The sequence below is a fragment of the Mchenga conophoros genome, linkage group LG16, assembly GCF_057382185.1.
Source record: "Mchenga conophoros isolate Kocher_MC1m ecotype Shallow Benthic linkage group LG16, M_conophoros_male_GT1.1, whole genome shotgun sequence".
Classification (NCBI taxonomy): domain Eukaryota; kingdom Metazoa; phylum Chordata; class Actinopteri; order Cichliformes; family Cichlidae; genus Mchenga; species Mchenga conophoros.
Genome location: NC_140541.1, coordinates 25,923,832 through 25,938,505, shown reverse-complemented (window position 1 = coordinate 25,938,505; position 14,674 = coordinate 25,923,832). Strand labels below are relative to the sequence as shown.

General features: G+C 39.9%; 3 protein-coding genes across 4 annotated transcripts; 2 read left to right on the top strand and 1 right to left on the bottom strand.

Annotated features, from left to right (window-relative positions):
- The first annotated feature begins 537 nt into the window (after window positions 1-537).
- On the top strand, window positions 538-6,773 carry ercc1 (excision repair cross-complementation group 1). The gene is made up of 9 exons (XM_085250133.1): window positions 538-692; window positions 953-1,366; window positions 2,026-2,129; window positions 2,388-2,487; window positions 5,318-5,394; window positions 5,551-5,650; window positions 5,861-5,932; window positions 6,154-6,222; window positions 6,311-6,773. Exons 1-9 carry the CDS (start codon window positions 633-635, stop codon window positions 6,371-6,373), a joined length of 1,059 nt encoding a protein of 352 aa, XP_085106259.1. The 5' UTR covers window positions 538-632; the 3' UTR covers window positions 6,374-6,773.
- Window positions 6,774-7,501: 728 nt separating this feature from the next.
- prmt2 (protein arginine methyltransferase 2) lies at window positions 7,502-12,410 on the top strand. Its single transcript, XM_085249778.1, has 9 exons — window positions 7,502-7,847; window positions 7,943-8,140; window positions 8,864-9,025; window positions 9,361-9,525; window positions 9,671-9,846; window positions 11,326-11,455; window positions 11,535-11,671; window positions 11,756-11,930; window positions 12,135-12,410. The coding sequence occupies exons 1-9, from the start codon at window positions 7,767-7,769 to the stop codon at window positions 12,165-12,167; spliced, it is 1,257 nt and encodes a 418-aa protein (XP_085105904.1). The 5' UTR covers window positions 7,502-7,766; the 3' UTR covers window positions 12,168-12,410.
- A 77-nt stretch (window positions 12,411-12,487) lies between these two features.
- On the bottom strand, window positions 12,488-14,544 carry LOC146556927 (uncharacterized). 2 transcript variants are annotated; one of them, XM_085249780.1, is made up of 3 exons: window positions 14,385-14,538; window positions 14,128-14,251; window positions 12,488-14,044 (listed from the first exon to the last, which is right to left on the bottom strand). In XM_085249780.1, the coding sequence occupies exon 3, from the start codon at window positions 13,978-13,980 to the stop codon at window positions 12,949-12,951; it is 1,032 nt and encodes a 343-aa protein (XP_085105906.1). In that variant the 5' UTR covers window positions 13,981-14,044; window positions 14,128-14,251; window positions 14,385-14,538; the 3' UTR covers window positions 12,488-12,948. The 2 variants fall into 2 exon arrangements, with proteins under 2 accessions (XP_085105906.1, XP_085105905.1); XM_085249779.1 differs by lacking the exon at window positions 14,128-14,251 and having other exon boundaries at window positions 14,385-14,544.
- Window positions 14,545-14,674: the final 130 nt, after the last annotated feature.

Genomic DNA, 14,674 nt, shown 5'->3' with positions numbered 1-14,674 from the left:
ATTTATTTTTAAGATTTTTAATAAATAGTCTTCATAGACTCTTGTATCCATTCAATTTAGGGGTAAAAAACAGTTAAAACATATATTTAAGCCACCGTTCTCTCTTTGAATCGCCTTTGGATTTCAACAGGGATGCATAGGTGGTTTATCACAGACACGTTTCTTTGAGACATGTATTCACTTTGAAAATCAGAGCCAAACAGAATTAGGGGCAATGCTTTGACATGAGGAACGAATGCTAAAGTGGGACACCTAATCCCACTAATGAGGAATGACACGCATTAAAAATGTCCTTAAAATGAATGTTAAAAAACCTTCAAATCAGTTGCGGGTCTGTGTGAACGTGGACTAATTATTCGGAAATATCAAGACAAATTAAGGTCGTGTTGATAAAGTTGTTTTAACTTACTTGCATGTCATGCCAACAGTCTAGTTTAGTGCATAATTATCGCGTAATAACGCTTGTTTTTATCCTGTGACAGAAGGAACTGAAAAGGCTGTGTGTTTGTGCTTTTATTCTGAAAGGATTGGCCCGGAAGTGCCGTTGCAACCTTGCATTGTGTGTCAGAAAGCGAGTTCTTGCAAGTTCAACTTAATGTTTTTACTTGAGAATTCTCCAGCTGTCAACAGACATGAAGAAGAGATTTAACATCAACCTGGACGATTCTGCTTTCACTAAAGAAAGAACACCGGTCTGTATTTTGCTAAAAAAAAATAAGTTCACGGTTACGTAGCAGGCTTGCTAGCAAACGAGTCTTCAAGCATACAATTTAAATTTTTAACGTAAGATTCGTTTAAAAATGAGCTATAAAAACGTATCTATAAAGGGTTTTCGTCAGGTGGATTTCCAGACTCGTGAATGGTGGTTTGATATGATTTAATTCATAGTTAAATTATCGGTTCTCAGAGAGTTGATTGTGATTGTTGATTGATCATTGTGATTGCGTTTCAGCCAAAGCCACAGTTTCAACTCGCTTCCAAAGTTGGACAAAGCATTTCAGCTTCAGCTACCACAAAGCCTGCTCAGTCAGTGACCCAGCCGGTCTCCTACGCAGAATACATCGTCCAGAGTAAAAGCAATGCGGCTGCTGCTTCACGTAGAGATGCTGCCTCCAAGTTGCCCAGGAGCGATAATGCTGAAGTTACCTGTGTGAGGCAAAGTGAACCATCTACAGTGTCCTCCAGCACAGAAAAATGTAAAACAGTGCAGGACTTGGCTAAAGGGCCCCATGTCAAACTGAGTGAAGAGGCACAAGAGGCTACAACGGGTCAAATAGAGGGAAGCGGCCAAAGGTCAGAACCGGGCATCAGCTCCGGTCCTAAACCAGTGGGATCTGGGAGCACCATTATTGTCAGTCCTCGACAGGTATGTATTAAAACTATATAGCTTTGATCCAACAGGTTATGGTTTACAGAAAACCGTAGCGTCCTTTCATGCATTCCTATTAGTGTCCCAGATTTTGGCTTGCACAGCTGTGGACTCCTCAGTGTCAAGCAGTCTGCACACGGAGAAGTGAAGTACAATTCATAATTCAAAGTATATATTAGACACATGAAAACAGGAAATAATTGTGATTGGCTGTTGATGGGAAGATGCGATGGTTTAGACTTGTCGCCCCCTGATTTGTTCTCCTCAGGGTTCTTCCGCATGGCAACGGTCATTAACCTCTAGTCAGGGATCTTGTGAGAAAACCGCTCCCTACCTTACAGTTGTTACCAGCGATGTTTTATTTTCATGTTGAAGTCAGCTTTAATTGACACAATGAAGTCTCTATTTCTTGTTGGCTATAGCACCCTGTTATTATACACTCAAGGTCAAGTAACCTTTCTTGTCTGATACTGTGTTCTGTAAGTGTGTAGCAATTTACCTTCTACACCCAACTCTTTCTATCTCTCTTAGTTCATCCTTTACAACATGGGGTTAATGCTTTTAATGAGGAGTGTGTCAACTCTATTATGAGCATATATTGCAGTCGATGTTGAAAAGACACCCAAAAACCCCAAAACTTATTTCTAACACTACAGAGAGGAAACCCCATTCTGAAGTTTGTTAGGAGTGTCCCATGGGAGTTTGGAGATGTTGTGCCAGATTATGTCTTGGGACAGACAACCTGTGCTCTCTTCCTCAGGTGGGTTTTTGTGCTTCACAAACTCTGTTTATGTGAGCAAGAAAAAGTTGTTGTCACTGCACACACACTGGAACATTTTTGTTTTACTTTTTTCTGTTACTGTAATATCATGTTGTTATAAAAAAAAAAGGTTTCTATGCTTATATTTGTTGAAAAAATATGCTTTTTTCCTTTGCTTTATTTCTATTGTGTATTTTGCTTTGCTTTGATGTTGGTTTATGTTCTTTCTGTTTGTTTGTTTTTTGACTCGACATAAAGTCTGAGGTATCACAATCTCAACCCAAACTATATCCATGACCGTCTGAAACAGCTTGGACACACATTCACACTACGAGTGCTACTGGTTCAAGTAGACGTGGTAAGTAAAGATGCTCTTTAGCATTACTGATTATTTAAAGTATTCTCAACATTCAGTGGCCTGACTTCTTTGTGGTAACTTGGAGATTATTACTATTTATCAAACCATTAGGGGATGCTCTGTGTCAGTCATTGTCAAATCTAATCAAATTAAGATCTTTGAATGGCTGCAGCAGCTATTCTAAGGTGTCATTTCCTCTGATAAAGTAAAAATAGCACATGCTTATAATATACAGTCCAGTTTAGAGTTTTTTCTCAATTGTCTTAATGTGTTTATTGTTCTACTTTTATCAAAACCTTACTGACTGCAAAAACGTGAGCCTAATGTTAAGTGTTCAGATTCTTAAAAAGGAATGTAAAGGAGTGTATGTGCAGAAACAACAGCAGTTTGTACAGACGCAATGGGAAATGCTAAGGTTGGTGGGGAAGCGTGTTATTAATTTGAGAAGAGCGGTGAGAATGGTGTTCCTGATGTGAGAAATGCGTCAAAGTGATTTGAAACTGTAGTCACATAAATAATGCATTAAGGCACTTTTTTTCTATTTCAAATGCAGCTCCTGCATCTTTTTTAATCATTCAGTACCTCAGAAGCTGTTGAACATTACTCTTGTGAAATCTATATCTGAATAGCTTCAGTTTGTACATATCAGGAAAGGAGGAGGCTGTACAAAGTTTCCTGCTACAGGATTTCAAGACTGATACCATCTTCTTATTCTCTTTGTTTTCATCTAAATCTTTTACACTTCCTCCAAGCAACTAGAAGCCGTCTTGTGACAGGATCAAAACAGTGGTGATGCAAATTAATTTGCGCTCATGCTTCATTTTCTTTTGTTGTGCACTACACATCTGTGAAATATAATGACTGCATTTTGCACAGCTGTGTGGTATTACATTCAGAAGATTTGCACACAGACAGCAGACGTGGGTACACACCTGTGCAGTACCACTTGGTTTTAAAATTGTGTCGTTTTCTTGTAACTGGATTACATCTATGCTGAACAGAATTTGCTCTTAAAGTAACTCATTTTAGATCCTGTTTAGATCGACTATAATAAAAGCAGAATCAGTGCAGCTACTGCATTTTAGATCTTTTTATACTTTAATACTTTGTGTCCATCTTTATTTTTCACGACAGACTCAGTCCTCCTCCTCATGGAGTATACTTTTTCTTTTTCTTATTAGGTGGATGGTTTGTATTGCTCTATCCTTTCTCTTTAAACTGGTTCAGTTGGATTCAAGTCAGGCAGCATACTTGGTCTGACCTGAAAAGGGCAGGTCATAGTGTTTTTTCCCTCTACTTTTGAAACTCTATTGTGATGTGGGCAGTGTGCCTTGGATCATTATTATGCTGGAATATCCCTCTTCTGCCGGCTTCTGGAGATTAGGAGTCATGGTGTCACAGTATTTTGGTACATTCATAGTGCAAACTATAAAGGTCATCTCCCCAGCACCTTTTGCACCAATGTATCCACACCTCATCAAACATGTTTGATCCCATTTGAACTGAACATATTTATATTGTTCTCAACTGCCCAAAGAACGTGCTCCCAATATTCATCGGTTTGTTTTGGGGTTTTTTTTTCCATGTCCTTTTTTTCTCCTCTAAGTTTAATATTACAGTTTTGTACTGAAGAACAAGCAAGTTCTTTTACTTGGACGCCATCCACTGAGCTTAATGTTATGCATTGTCCTTCACAGCTGTCACAAAAACTCTGATTTCCATTTATAACCCCTGTGCCAAGTCTTAAGCACTTACCCAACTGTTTCTCAGAGCTGGATTGTGCAAGCAGTGCACTGTTGGTGGCATCATTTTAGGAGGACAGCCACTGCAGCTCTGATGAGTGGCAATATGGCTCATTTTGTACCTCCTGATTACTGCTGCAGCAGCTGTGCTTCCACTGATTTTTAGGTGGAAATCAATCTTTCTTTATGTTTTTTCCATCTTTGTGGAGCTTCGTGTTGAGATTATTCAGTTCCTCTGACAATTCTTTTCTATGTGGAACCATGAGGCAGACATACAGATCAGACAAAACCCACAGGTCCAAAATTGAGAAAGTCCAGCAAAGAGTGTTACTTTTCATAAGAATCACTACTCTAAATGTCAGCTCAGGAGAATGCAAGTGCCATAAGGTGATATAATTTACATCATTTATCATTTAAACACTGTTTCAAAGGATTATACTCACCTTTGTTAAATACTGTGTAAACATCTGCCACAGAACTCAAAAGTAAATTTGTGATAGTTCTGCAAGTGTTCGTGTCTCCAGGGCCGCTTTGGGACATCTGGGTAATACTAGAAACAAAATTTGAGGCTTTTAAGCAAGTGAACAACAGAAACGGGGAAACAAATTACCTCTATGAAACTGTGGATTATCTAACGATAACAGCTGTCAGGTTGGTAACGTCAGCTGGCCTTATGAATTGCTGACAAAAATGTAAACATCCAAAAGTTTTATATATTAACAAGACAACAATCTTTTCAGGACATTACAGCTCTCCTTTAGCAGCTTAATGTAAGTGATCAATGCAGATCTACTCATTTGTGAAGTATATCTTGCCTCAGCTGAATTAGTTTCGCTAACAGTGGTGTAAATGAAGTGTGAAGAGGTGCAGCTGGAGACTATTTTTGGCACTGTGCGTAGGAAAATAAAGATCTCAGAGCTGCCAAATAATAGATACTGTGTAAGAAGACTCAGATTTGGGTCAAAATGAAAAAATGTTACAACATCTCAATTTGTAGCAAATCTAAAGGACTAATGTGACTTCATGAAGTCTTTAAGAATGAATTGTTGTTGTATTTTGTTTTAACCCTAACATCTGTTCAACTACAGAAAGATCCTCATCATGCGTTAAAAGAGCTGGCTCGCATGTGCATCATGGCTGACTGCACTCTCATCTTGGCTTGGAGGTAAGCAGCTTGCTACAAGACACATATATAAAATAAATAATCAGTGTGATTCTGGCTCCAACATCTAAAAACTATAGTTCAAAGACAAAGTCAAACACTTCTTGTCTTTTTAAATGTGTTTTGTTGTTTTCTGTCGTTTTCATTTTGAACTGCCAGTCCAGAAGAGGCAGGTCGCTACCTGGAAACGTATAAGTCGTATGAAAAGAAGCCAGCTGACATGCTGAAGGAGCAAGTCGAAAAAGACTACCTGTCAAAGGTGTGTGTAGAGTCACTGTTTTCTATGTGAGCTCTTGGTGCTTTTTTTGTCTTTTCGCCTACTTGTGCCCATTTAATAAAAGAAATAGATGTTATAGAAATGTCATGGAAGATATGATAACATGGGAATGTACAGTATTTGCCAAAATGTTGCAGTAGCTTTAAGACCATGAATACTGAAAATGCTGATTGGATCTCTGCTTACTTCAAGGTTACAGATTGCCTGACAACTGTGAAGTCTATCAACAAAACTGATGCCATTACTTTGCTGTCTGCGTTCTCTGTGAGTGCCTCATTTTTCACAATTTTCACTTCAAGTATTAATTGATCATGTTTATTAAATTTCTTTAAAGACTCACTATATATACCACAAGAGTCTGCAAAGCCTAAAGGGAGATGTGCAACTTGATTGGTTCATGAACAACTGCGAGTGTGTAATTGTAGTTCAGTCATGTTGTCAGTGGATATGATCCAATCAATAAACAGACATGATGTATTCTTCAGTCTGTAGAAGGAATCGTCAGTGCCTCTAAGGAAGATTTGGTTGTCTGCCCAGGACTTGGACCACAAAAAGTGAGGAAAACACATGTGCTGAGTATAAATATACACGGCGTAGATGAAGTGTTTGATGACTTAACATGTTGACATTTTGTGTTTACAGGCAAGACGACTCTTTGACGTCCTCCATAAGCCCTTTCTCAAGGCAAAGACAAAAGACAGCTGAGACTTTTGGGTTTTTTTTACCAAGAATGTGATATGCTTCTGAAAACAGTTCTACATGTTTGATCATCATGTTGAACATCAAACTAAAACACTCAGGAGGACTGAATACTACAAAGTCTATCGATTTACAGAGTTAAGGGAGAAACATGTTTATCCCATACAAACTCAACTAGACCTCAAACTTCATGCCATGGCTTTTCTTTTGTGGATTCTTGACATGAACTGGTTAGTTTGAAGTGGCCCATGTTTAAAATGTACCTTCTTCCTCGCTGGAATCAGTGGATGTGTTTTAGGAATTTAAGTTGTGAACTGTTTGAGCTTCAAACTTATGTATTTTTTTTTTCTGTGTGTGTGCGTGTGTTATTAATTTGTATAATTTGTTAATAAATATTTTTGTTATATTTTGGTTTTTACATTATTTTATTTTTAACTGTATAATATATCTTAATATTTCATTGCAGACACACAAGACAACAATGATTTTGCTTGAATCTCTGCAGAAAGTGCACTAGAAAAAAACTAGTGCTTTAAAAAAAACTCATTCAAAAAAGGAATAAATAAGGCAAAAAAAATTTAAAGTCTGATATAGAGGTGTGGATAAACTGGCGACTTGTCCGGGATGCTTTCCTTTTTATAGCTTTTATGATCTAAGTTTTTGAGAAAGTGGATGGAAGGATATCTAAAATTCTTTGAGATGTCCAGCAGTATATTAAATCTGTTTTATCTTCTTGCAAAAAATTTTTTTTAATGTATTTGCATGAATGGTCCAGGGTTATTTTTAATCAAGAACCTAATGTTTAAATTTGAGGCAACGGGAAAAGCGTGCAGATCAAAAATACATTTTTTTATACCCTCAAGTCATTTTCTTTTAAGTCAAACATTTTGTCCAGGAAATTGTGAAATTCTGTTCTTTGGTCTTTCAGGAAACTTTCAGTGAAGGGTCGCTTTACACAAGCTTCAAGTCGGCCAGTTACTTAACGTGATATTAACATAGAGGCCATTTGGAAATAGAAGTGAATATGACACCAGAAGAAGGACGAAAATGCAACTGTGAAACAAACCGAATATGAAGACCAACGTATCTCATAATGAAGCTTAATAATATTTGGTGCACAATGCAGTAAATGCAGGGTTAAATGTCGTGTTATTTCGTTTGAGATGAACTTACAGTTTCGAAACTTCCGACAGCACGTGAAGGCTTGATAACGCAACCTTACGTCGAAACAGGAAGTGTTTGCAGTGCGCGCTGTAGCTGAAAGTAGGAGTTTCGCCGCTCGATTCACTCTAAACACACAGTGGGGGTTTTTTTGTAGTTTTTTTTAGTTGCTCTGCACGTGAAATGGTTTGGCTTGTTTGTTAGAGAAAAACAACCAGCGAAAGTGTCAAAAGCAAATATGCAGACGGAGGATGAGGATGAGGCGTCCTGTGAGGAGTACGTTGCCCGGTCAGATTTCACTGGAAGTAGCACCGATCAGGTCAGAGAGACCCGCAGACCTCCGAGATCCTAGCCTTAAAATGGGAGGTGGGGGTATCAGCAATAACCGTGTGACTTTTTTTTTTGGTCTCACAGCTTAGTTTCAGCAGAGGGGACAGATTGCTCGTGCACGCGAAGCCCTCCTCAGAGTGGTGGTGGGCAGAGCTGCAGGGGGTCATAGGTTATGTCCCTGCCAGCTACATGAGCCAGGATGCTGCAGGGGAGGAGGAGGAGGACCCCTCAATAGAAGACCCGTGGCAAGATGAAGAATACTTTGGCAATTATGGAACGCTGGTTGGACATTTTAAAGAAGTGTATTGCTTTGCATATGTCCAGATTATTATCATGAACTTGAAGATAATGATGATTTGATCATAATATGCGAGTATAAACTGTTTCCCAGCGCGTTAAGCAGCCATGCGTCTAAGCATCGTCTTTTGTCGACACTACCCTGCAATGTAGCTGTGCTGGTTTAAGATGATGGTCCTCAGTGGTGCATGATTCAGAGTTTCCAGTGATATATTTACTCCTGAGATGCTGGGAAACCATGCTCAGAATAGATAAAAGATTGCTTTTAGACCCTGATTTCCAAATATACACATGTAAGCCTTTTCTTGAATGCATTACCCCTGATAAACAAGGGGGGAAAGCATGTAACTAGACCCTGCTGTGTTTTGGGAATTTATTTGGATCCCATTTGGAGTCGTTTATTTATCAGTCGATTAATTATCAAAAACTCTTGTTTAATTCAAGCAAATTTTATATGTCTGATTTTATTTCATATTGCCATTTAGAAATTAACGTTTTATTTTATGAAGCCACTTTTCTTTATAAAGAGTTAGGTTTAACAGGGGCACAGTTATGTGACTGATCACTGCTTTGATCAGTATTTTATTATAGTTAAAAAAATGTCTAACTTTTGAGCATTAAATAAACTGCCAGTGGCTACCTGTCAGTTTGCTGTACGTACATTTTTTTTAGGCACTGTGTTTCATTTAGTCATGTTTCACGACACAGAGGCTTCACCTGGAGATGCTGTCAGACAAGAGCCGCACTGAGGCATACCGGCAGGTTATTCTCAGCAACAGTGCTTCTCTCAGCAGCAAGAGGGTAATGGACCTCGGCTGTGGGACTGGCATCATCAGTCTGTTCTGCGCTCAGTTGGCACGCCCCTCAATGGTAATGTTGAATCTTGGATTTTGTGTTATAAGGAGAAATGAAATCAGATTGAAATGAAATGAGATTGCATTCATTTTTAAATAATGAGGAAAAATCTGCATATATTGTGAGTTAAGTTTAAGTTTCCTGCCAAATAACAAAAACGAATTAGAATCTAAGGGTCCAAAAGTAAAATCTTTCACATAAATGTGGTTACTTAGAGGAGCAAAATCACCAGTTAGGTATTGAACATTGGTGTACTTCTACTTCCATCTGCTGGACAAAGAGTGTTGCTGCATTGAGGAAACAGCATGATGTATAGAGTGCACGGAAGGAGATTATCTGTGGTGTTGTAGGTGTATGCTGTGGAGGCGAGTTCAATGGCAGAGTACACCAGGCAGCTGGTGAAGCAGAACGGCTATGATGAGGTGGTCACGGTGCTTCAGGGGCGGGCTGAGGAGATCGAGCTGCCTGAACAGGTGGACGTCCTGGTTTCTGAGTGGATGGGTAACTGCCTTCTGGTAATTATAACACTTCCTGTCCTGCTACTTTAAAAAAATACATTGTTGTGGGACATCCTTTTCTGCTCTTACCCATGTTCAGGTTTTACTATACCACATTGCTTCTTTCGTTGTTGTTTTTTTTTGCCTTTTCCCCATGCTCTAGTTTGAGTTCATGGTGGAGTCAGTTCTGCTGGCCAGGGACCGCTGGCTTAGAGATGGTGGCACGATATGGCCCTCCTCTGCGGCCCTCACCTTTGTGCCATGTCAGGCCGACAGCTATTATGCCGAGAAAATGGCCTTCTGGGAGCGGCCATATGGCCTCGACTTCACTCCTCTTCAGTAAGAGCCATTAGTTCACAGTTGACAGTGAGGAATGTCCTGTCACTTACAGATATGCGTGTGTTTGTGTGTGTGTATATGTATGTATGTGTCTGTCTGTCTGTTTGTCTGTTTGTCTGTTTGTTTGTTTGTTTGTTTGTTTTATTAAGTCCAGTAATGGCTGATTTCCTACTTTATGTGCTTGTGTTAAAATCTGTTTTACCACTAGATGGCCAGCTTTGAATGAATCATCCTCTCTGATTCATATCTGAGAGACAGCCTTGTGCCAGTTCATGCGTTGCCTTAAACACTTATATTGCAAAGCAAGTTCAACACATCCAGGCTTTCTTGATTTAGCTGGCTTGATAGAAACTAAAACCCCAGTCTGAGATAAGAGGCTTCATGATGCTGTGCTATCAACAGCCAGTCTTTCTGCTTCAGGCTCTGTGCACGTTCACACAAAAAGTCTTTTACACATCATTCTTTTTCCACACAAAATCAGCTGTGGACAGCATGGTGCAATCAGGGACAATATCAACAATATAAGAGCATCTAACCTCAATATGTAAAGATTATAAAACGATGAGAGCAAAATGCAGCACTGGAGCTGCAAATAATATGAGATTATTTCTTCAAAAACTCTACTCTGGTGATTTGATCATCACAAGCACACAGAGCAGTACAATAAATATATTTCTGTATTACTGCTCAGTGAGCTGTCTGTGTTGCTGTTTCTACCATGTCAGCAGCACGTTAGAGCTCTAGAACTTTAAACTTCTCAGGAAATGAAGAGTCAGTTTCAGCTCTTGTTCTGTCCCGCTGCCCGATCAATTAAACGTAGGAATTGCTGTAGTTTGTCACCAGTACAAAGTGAAATTACTTTTATTGATTGAATATTGATAGGTTGGTGATAAATAGCCCCAAAATGTAAGTGATCACTCTTTTAATGTGTGTTCCCATTACTACATTTCCACTAGTGTAAAATAAAAAAACCTGGCAGTATTAGGACCAAACTATGAAAGCTTGTGTCCATTACTGAAAAGTGATATGTCAGATTTTCAGGTTATTATCTTGCAAGTTGTAATTTTGAAATAATAACACAAAATTTGGCATCATCAGTTTTATGTATGTAAATTACAATTACAATGTAACATAGCCAGGTTTTTTACCACAAATTTCTGTAACAAGTAAATAAGGTTTACTTATATAGCGCTTTACAATACAGAAATAGGGATAACTGACTTATCTTTAATGTTGCAATTGAAATCTAACGTGAAACTTTTTCATCTGGGGACTTGTTTTTTGTTCATCAGTATTTACAATAATATTTTGTTTAGCTGACTAAATACAATGCACTTGGAGGTTAAGATGCTCCTGCATTTAACATTTTTATATATCAGAGTTCATCACATATTGGCTAGAAATATATAAGGTTAGAATAATTTACGAGTACACTGATAATTCATTTTACCCTTGTGCTAAATACTTTTGTTTCTGGAGGCCTTTGGCACAGCAGGAGTTCTTCACCAAGCCCAAGTTCAGCCACATCATTGAACCATGTGACTGCCTCGCTGCTCCTTGTGATGTCATCTCCCTCGACATGTACACTTTACAAGTGGGAGATCTCGAGGTCATTTTTTATTTATGGGAAAGTTATAAATGAGCCAACTTGGATTTTATTACTAATGCTTGACTGTTTCGTTTCTCAGGAAATGAAGGGTCAGTTTCATTTTTGTGTGGAGAAGTCTGGAGCTTTCCATGGATTCACCGCCTGGTTCACTGTTTGCTTCGAGAGCCTGGAGGCAGGAGGCGCAACTGTGGAGCTAAACACCGGCCCCAACTCTGGGTGAAAACATGAAAAGCACAAAAACAATCTGATGCATAATTAGTTAAATATGATTTTATACTAACTAGTCCCTTTTCCCTACAGGCCAACACACTGGAAGCAGACATTGTTCATGGTAGACAGGCCAGTAAGTGTATGCGCAGGAGACTCGATCAGTGGAACCATTGTCCTCCAGAGAAATCCTGTCTGGAGGCGCCACATGACCGTTACCCTGCACTGGACCATTAAAGGGAGCACAGACAATCCAGACAACTCCCAGGCAAACATCTTCATTTACTATATGCACTTTATCTGAGATATGTATTGATTATAAGGAATTGGAAGGTTTCTTTATTACTTTTTATATGAGTGTTCTTTGGAAGGGTCTTTTGTTTGTCTTTTGCATTGTTGTTGCACAACCTCCTAACTTAACCCTGCCCATAAAGTTGTTCACTTGCTGTTTCCCCCTCCCCTCTGTCCTTAGGCTGGAACAAAGAGTTTCCCCATGTGGAGGTGACACATATTCGCTCATCACCGGTGAAGATCTAAAATAGAAAAACAGTCTAATAAAATTAAACTGTTCGGCTGTGAGACTGCTGCTGAAGCGGACTGGTGTGTTGCTCACATGTTGCAATGAATGTGCCAGAGGAATGCCTGCTATCATAGTGATGAGCCCGATTGCTGCAATCACACCACCCTAAGAGCACGTTTACTGCTCATTTTTATTGAAGGGCAAAAGTACTTTACATAAAGCAGCACTGTGTCGCACAGCTGGAACATCAGTTGTTGTTTTTTTTGTTTACTGAGGTGCAAAAAAAAGACAAAGTTGAGTCACACTAGGTTACTTTTCATCAAATGGCATATTGTTTTACAATAAGCATTTAACTTACATTTTTTATTGTTTGTACATACATGCCACTAGGCTTTTATGCATTTAGAAGAACAGATTAATGAAAACCATAAATTACAATGGTTTAAGATATGACCTTTTTTTTTCATTTTAACATTGTAAGATCAGAACAATGTACGCCTCTGAAATGTTACAAACATTAGCCTAAAAGATACCTCAATAAAAATATTATAGTGCTTAAAGATAACTGCTCACAATGGAAATCACCATCTTAAAATAACAATTAGTGAACTCACATTGATATAAATTAAATAAAAATTGGAACTGTTTCAACTACCAATCTGGTGTTTGTCCCTTTCTTACCATCATCTGTAAACATTTAACCTTTTAAAACACCAACATTACACTACTGCCACCATCTCTGTCTCAGCTGACGCTCTCCTTCTGGCTATGGCTCTGTTTTAATCTTTGCTTTTGCTCTGGAGCGTGTGTTGACCTCCTGGGATAGCTGCTGAGCAGGTAAGGACTCAGGAGAAGAAGGCCTGGAGAGCGGAACAAACAGGGGAGGTTTGACGACTTTGTCTTCCACCCCCTTATTTTTATCCTTTTTCTGTCTCAGGTGTTTGTCACAGTGGTTCACAAATGTTTCCAGTTTGACAAAAGTCTTGTTGCACACTTTGCAGTGATAAGGTCTCTGTCCTTTGTTGAGGCGAATGTGCAGCCTGATATAAGATGACCTGACAAAAGTGCGACAGCAGACACCGCATTTCAGATCTTCGCCGTTGGTTTGTGTTTTCTGAGGCTGGCTGAGCGGTGGTGGCGACAGTGACTTGGCCTGTCCGGAAGCCTCTTGAGCCTTGTGAGAGAGCAGCAGTGACAAAGAGCGAAAGCCCTCGCCACACTGCTCGCACTTGTATGGTCTCTCCCCGGTGTGCAGACGAACGTGTGCCAGTAGCCCAGCCTTCTGGGTGAAGGACTTGTCACAGTAAGTGCATTTAAAAGGTTTTTCGCCTGTGTGGAGTCGACGGTGGGTCTTCAGGTGTGAAGCGCGCCCAAAGGTCTTACCACAATCTGGGCATTTAAACGGCCTGTCTCCGCTGTGGATTATCTTGTGTGCCATTAGGTGGGAGGACTGATGGAAGAACTTGCCACAGGTGTTACATTTGAACTTCCTTTCCTTATTGTGAGAAGCAAGGTGAAGGGTCAGGTGAGCGGAAGAGATGAAGGTTTTGGAGCACAGGCTGCAGCTGTGAGGGTCCAGGCGGATGCGCCGGTGTGGCCGGCGTCCATTCTGGGGGCTGCTGCCTGCCTGGCAGGATGGGCATTTGGAAGAACTGTCTGTTTTATTCTGCTGTTTAGGATCGGCAGGAGTGTCATCGGAATCAGGCTCAGAGTCAGGATGTGAAAGATTAAAACTGCACCCACAGTCTGAGCAGCGCCCAGACTGCTGCTCCACTTGATCACCGGTGTTATCCAGCATGGTGCCATCTACGCCCACAGCAGCAGGGGAGGGGTTTTCACGGTCCTACAGATGATGGGAGCATCTGAGAGACAAACATGACATAATTATTGTTATTTTTTGTGGGGGAAACGCACTGTTTAATCGATGCCCCCCCTGCTTACTGACCAAACAGTTTTATCGCTGTTTCAGGTGAAATATAAGCCGGATATCCTTCATCGGTTTTTGGGCATGTTGTATAGGTTATGATCGCATTAGCGCTCCTTGTCGGCCAAATAGGCGACAACAAGACCTGTGCGAATATAACAAGTATGTGCACTAGCTTACTTAGCAGCCTACCAACTATTGTAGGCCGTGGTTGGTTTTAAACAATGCGGAAGATATTTGAGGACGCAAGCAGCACACAAACAACAATTTTCACATACCGTTCTCATCCTTCCTAAGCAATGTGCTTGAATGTAAGTACTTTTCGTGCGAACGCGGTAAAAACACCATATTAACCAGAGTTAAATAACGGCGGAACACTGTCGTCTACATTTTATCGTTTTCCTTTGAGATGATGCTGCAGCCCGTTTTCTGATAAAAACGGGCTGCAGCATCATCTAGCGAGCGGCGGGACAACTGTCCTCACTGGGAAGCTCTGAATGAGTTTCACGAGATGCTCTGAAAGTTTCGTTTCACTCAGAACATTTGAAGAATGTGGCTGTTTTTGTTT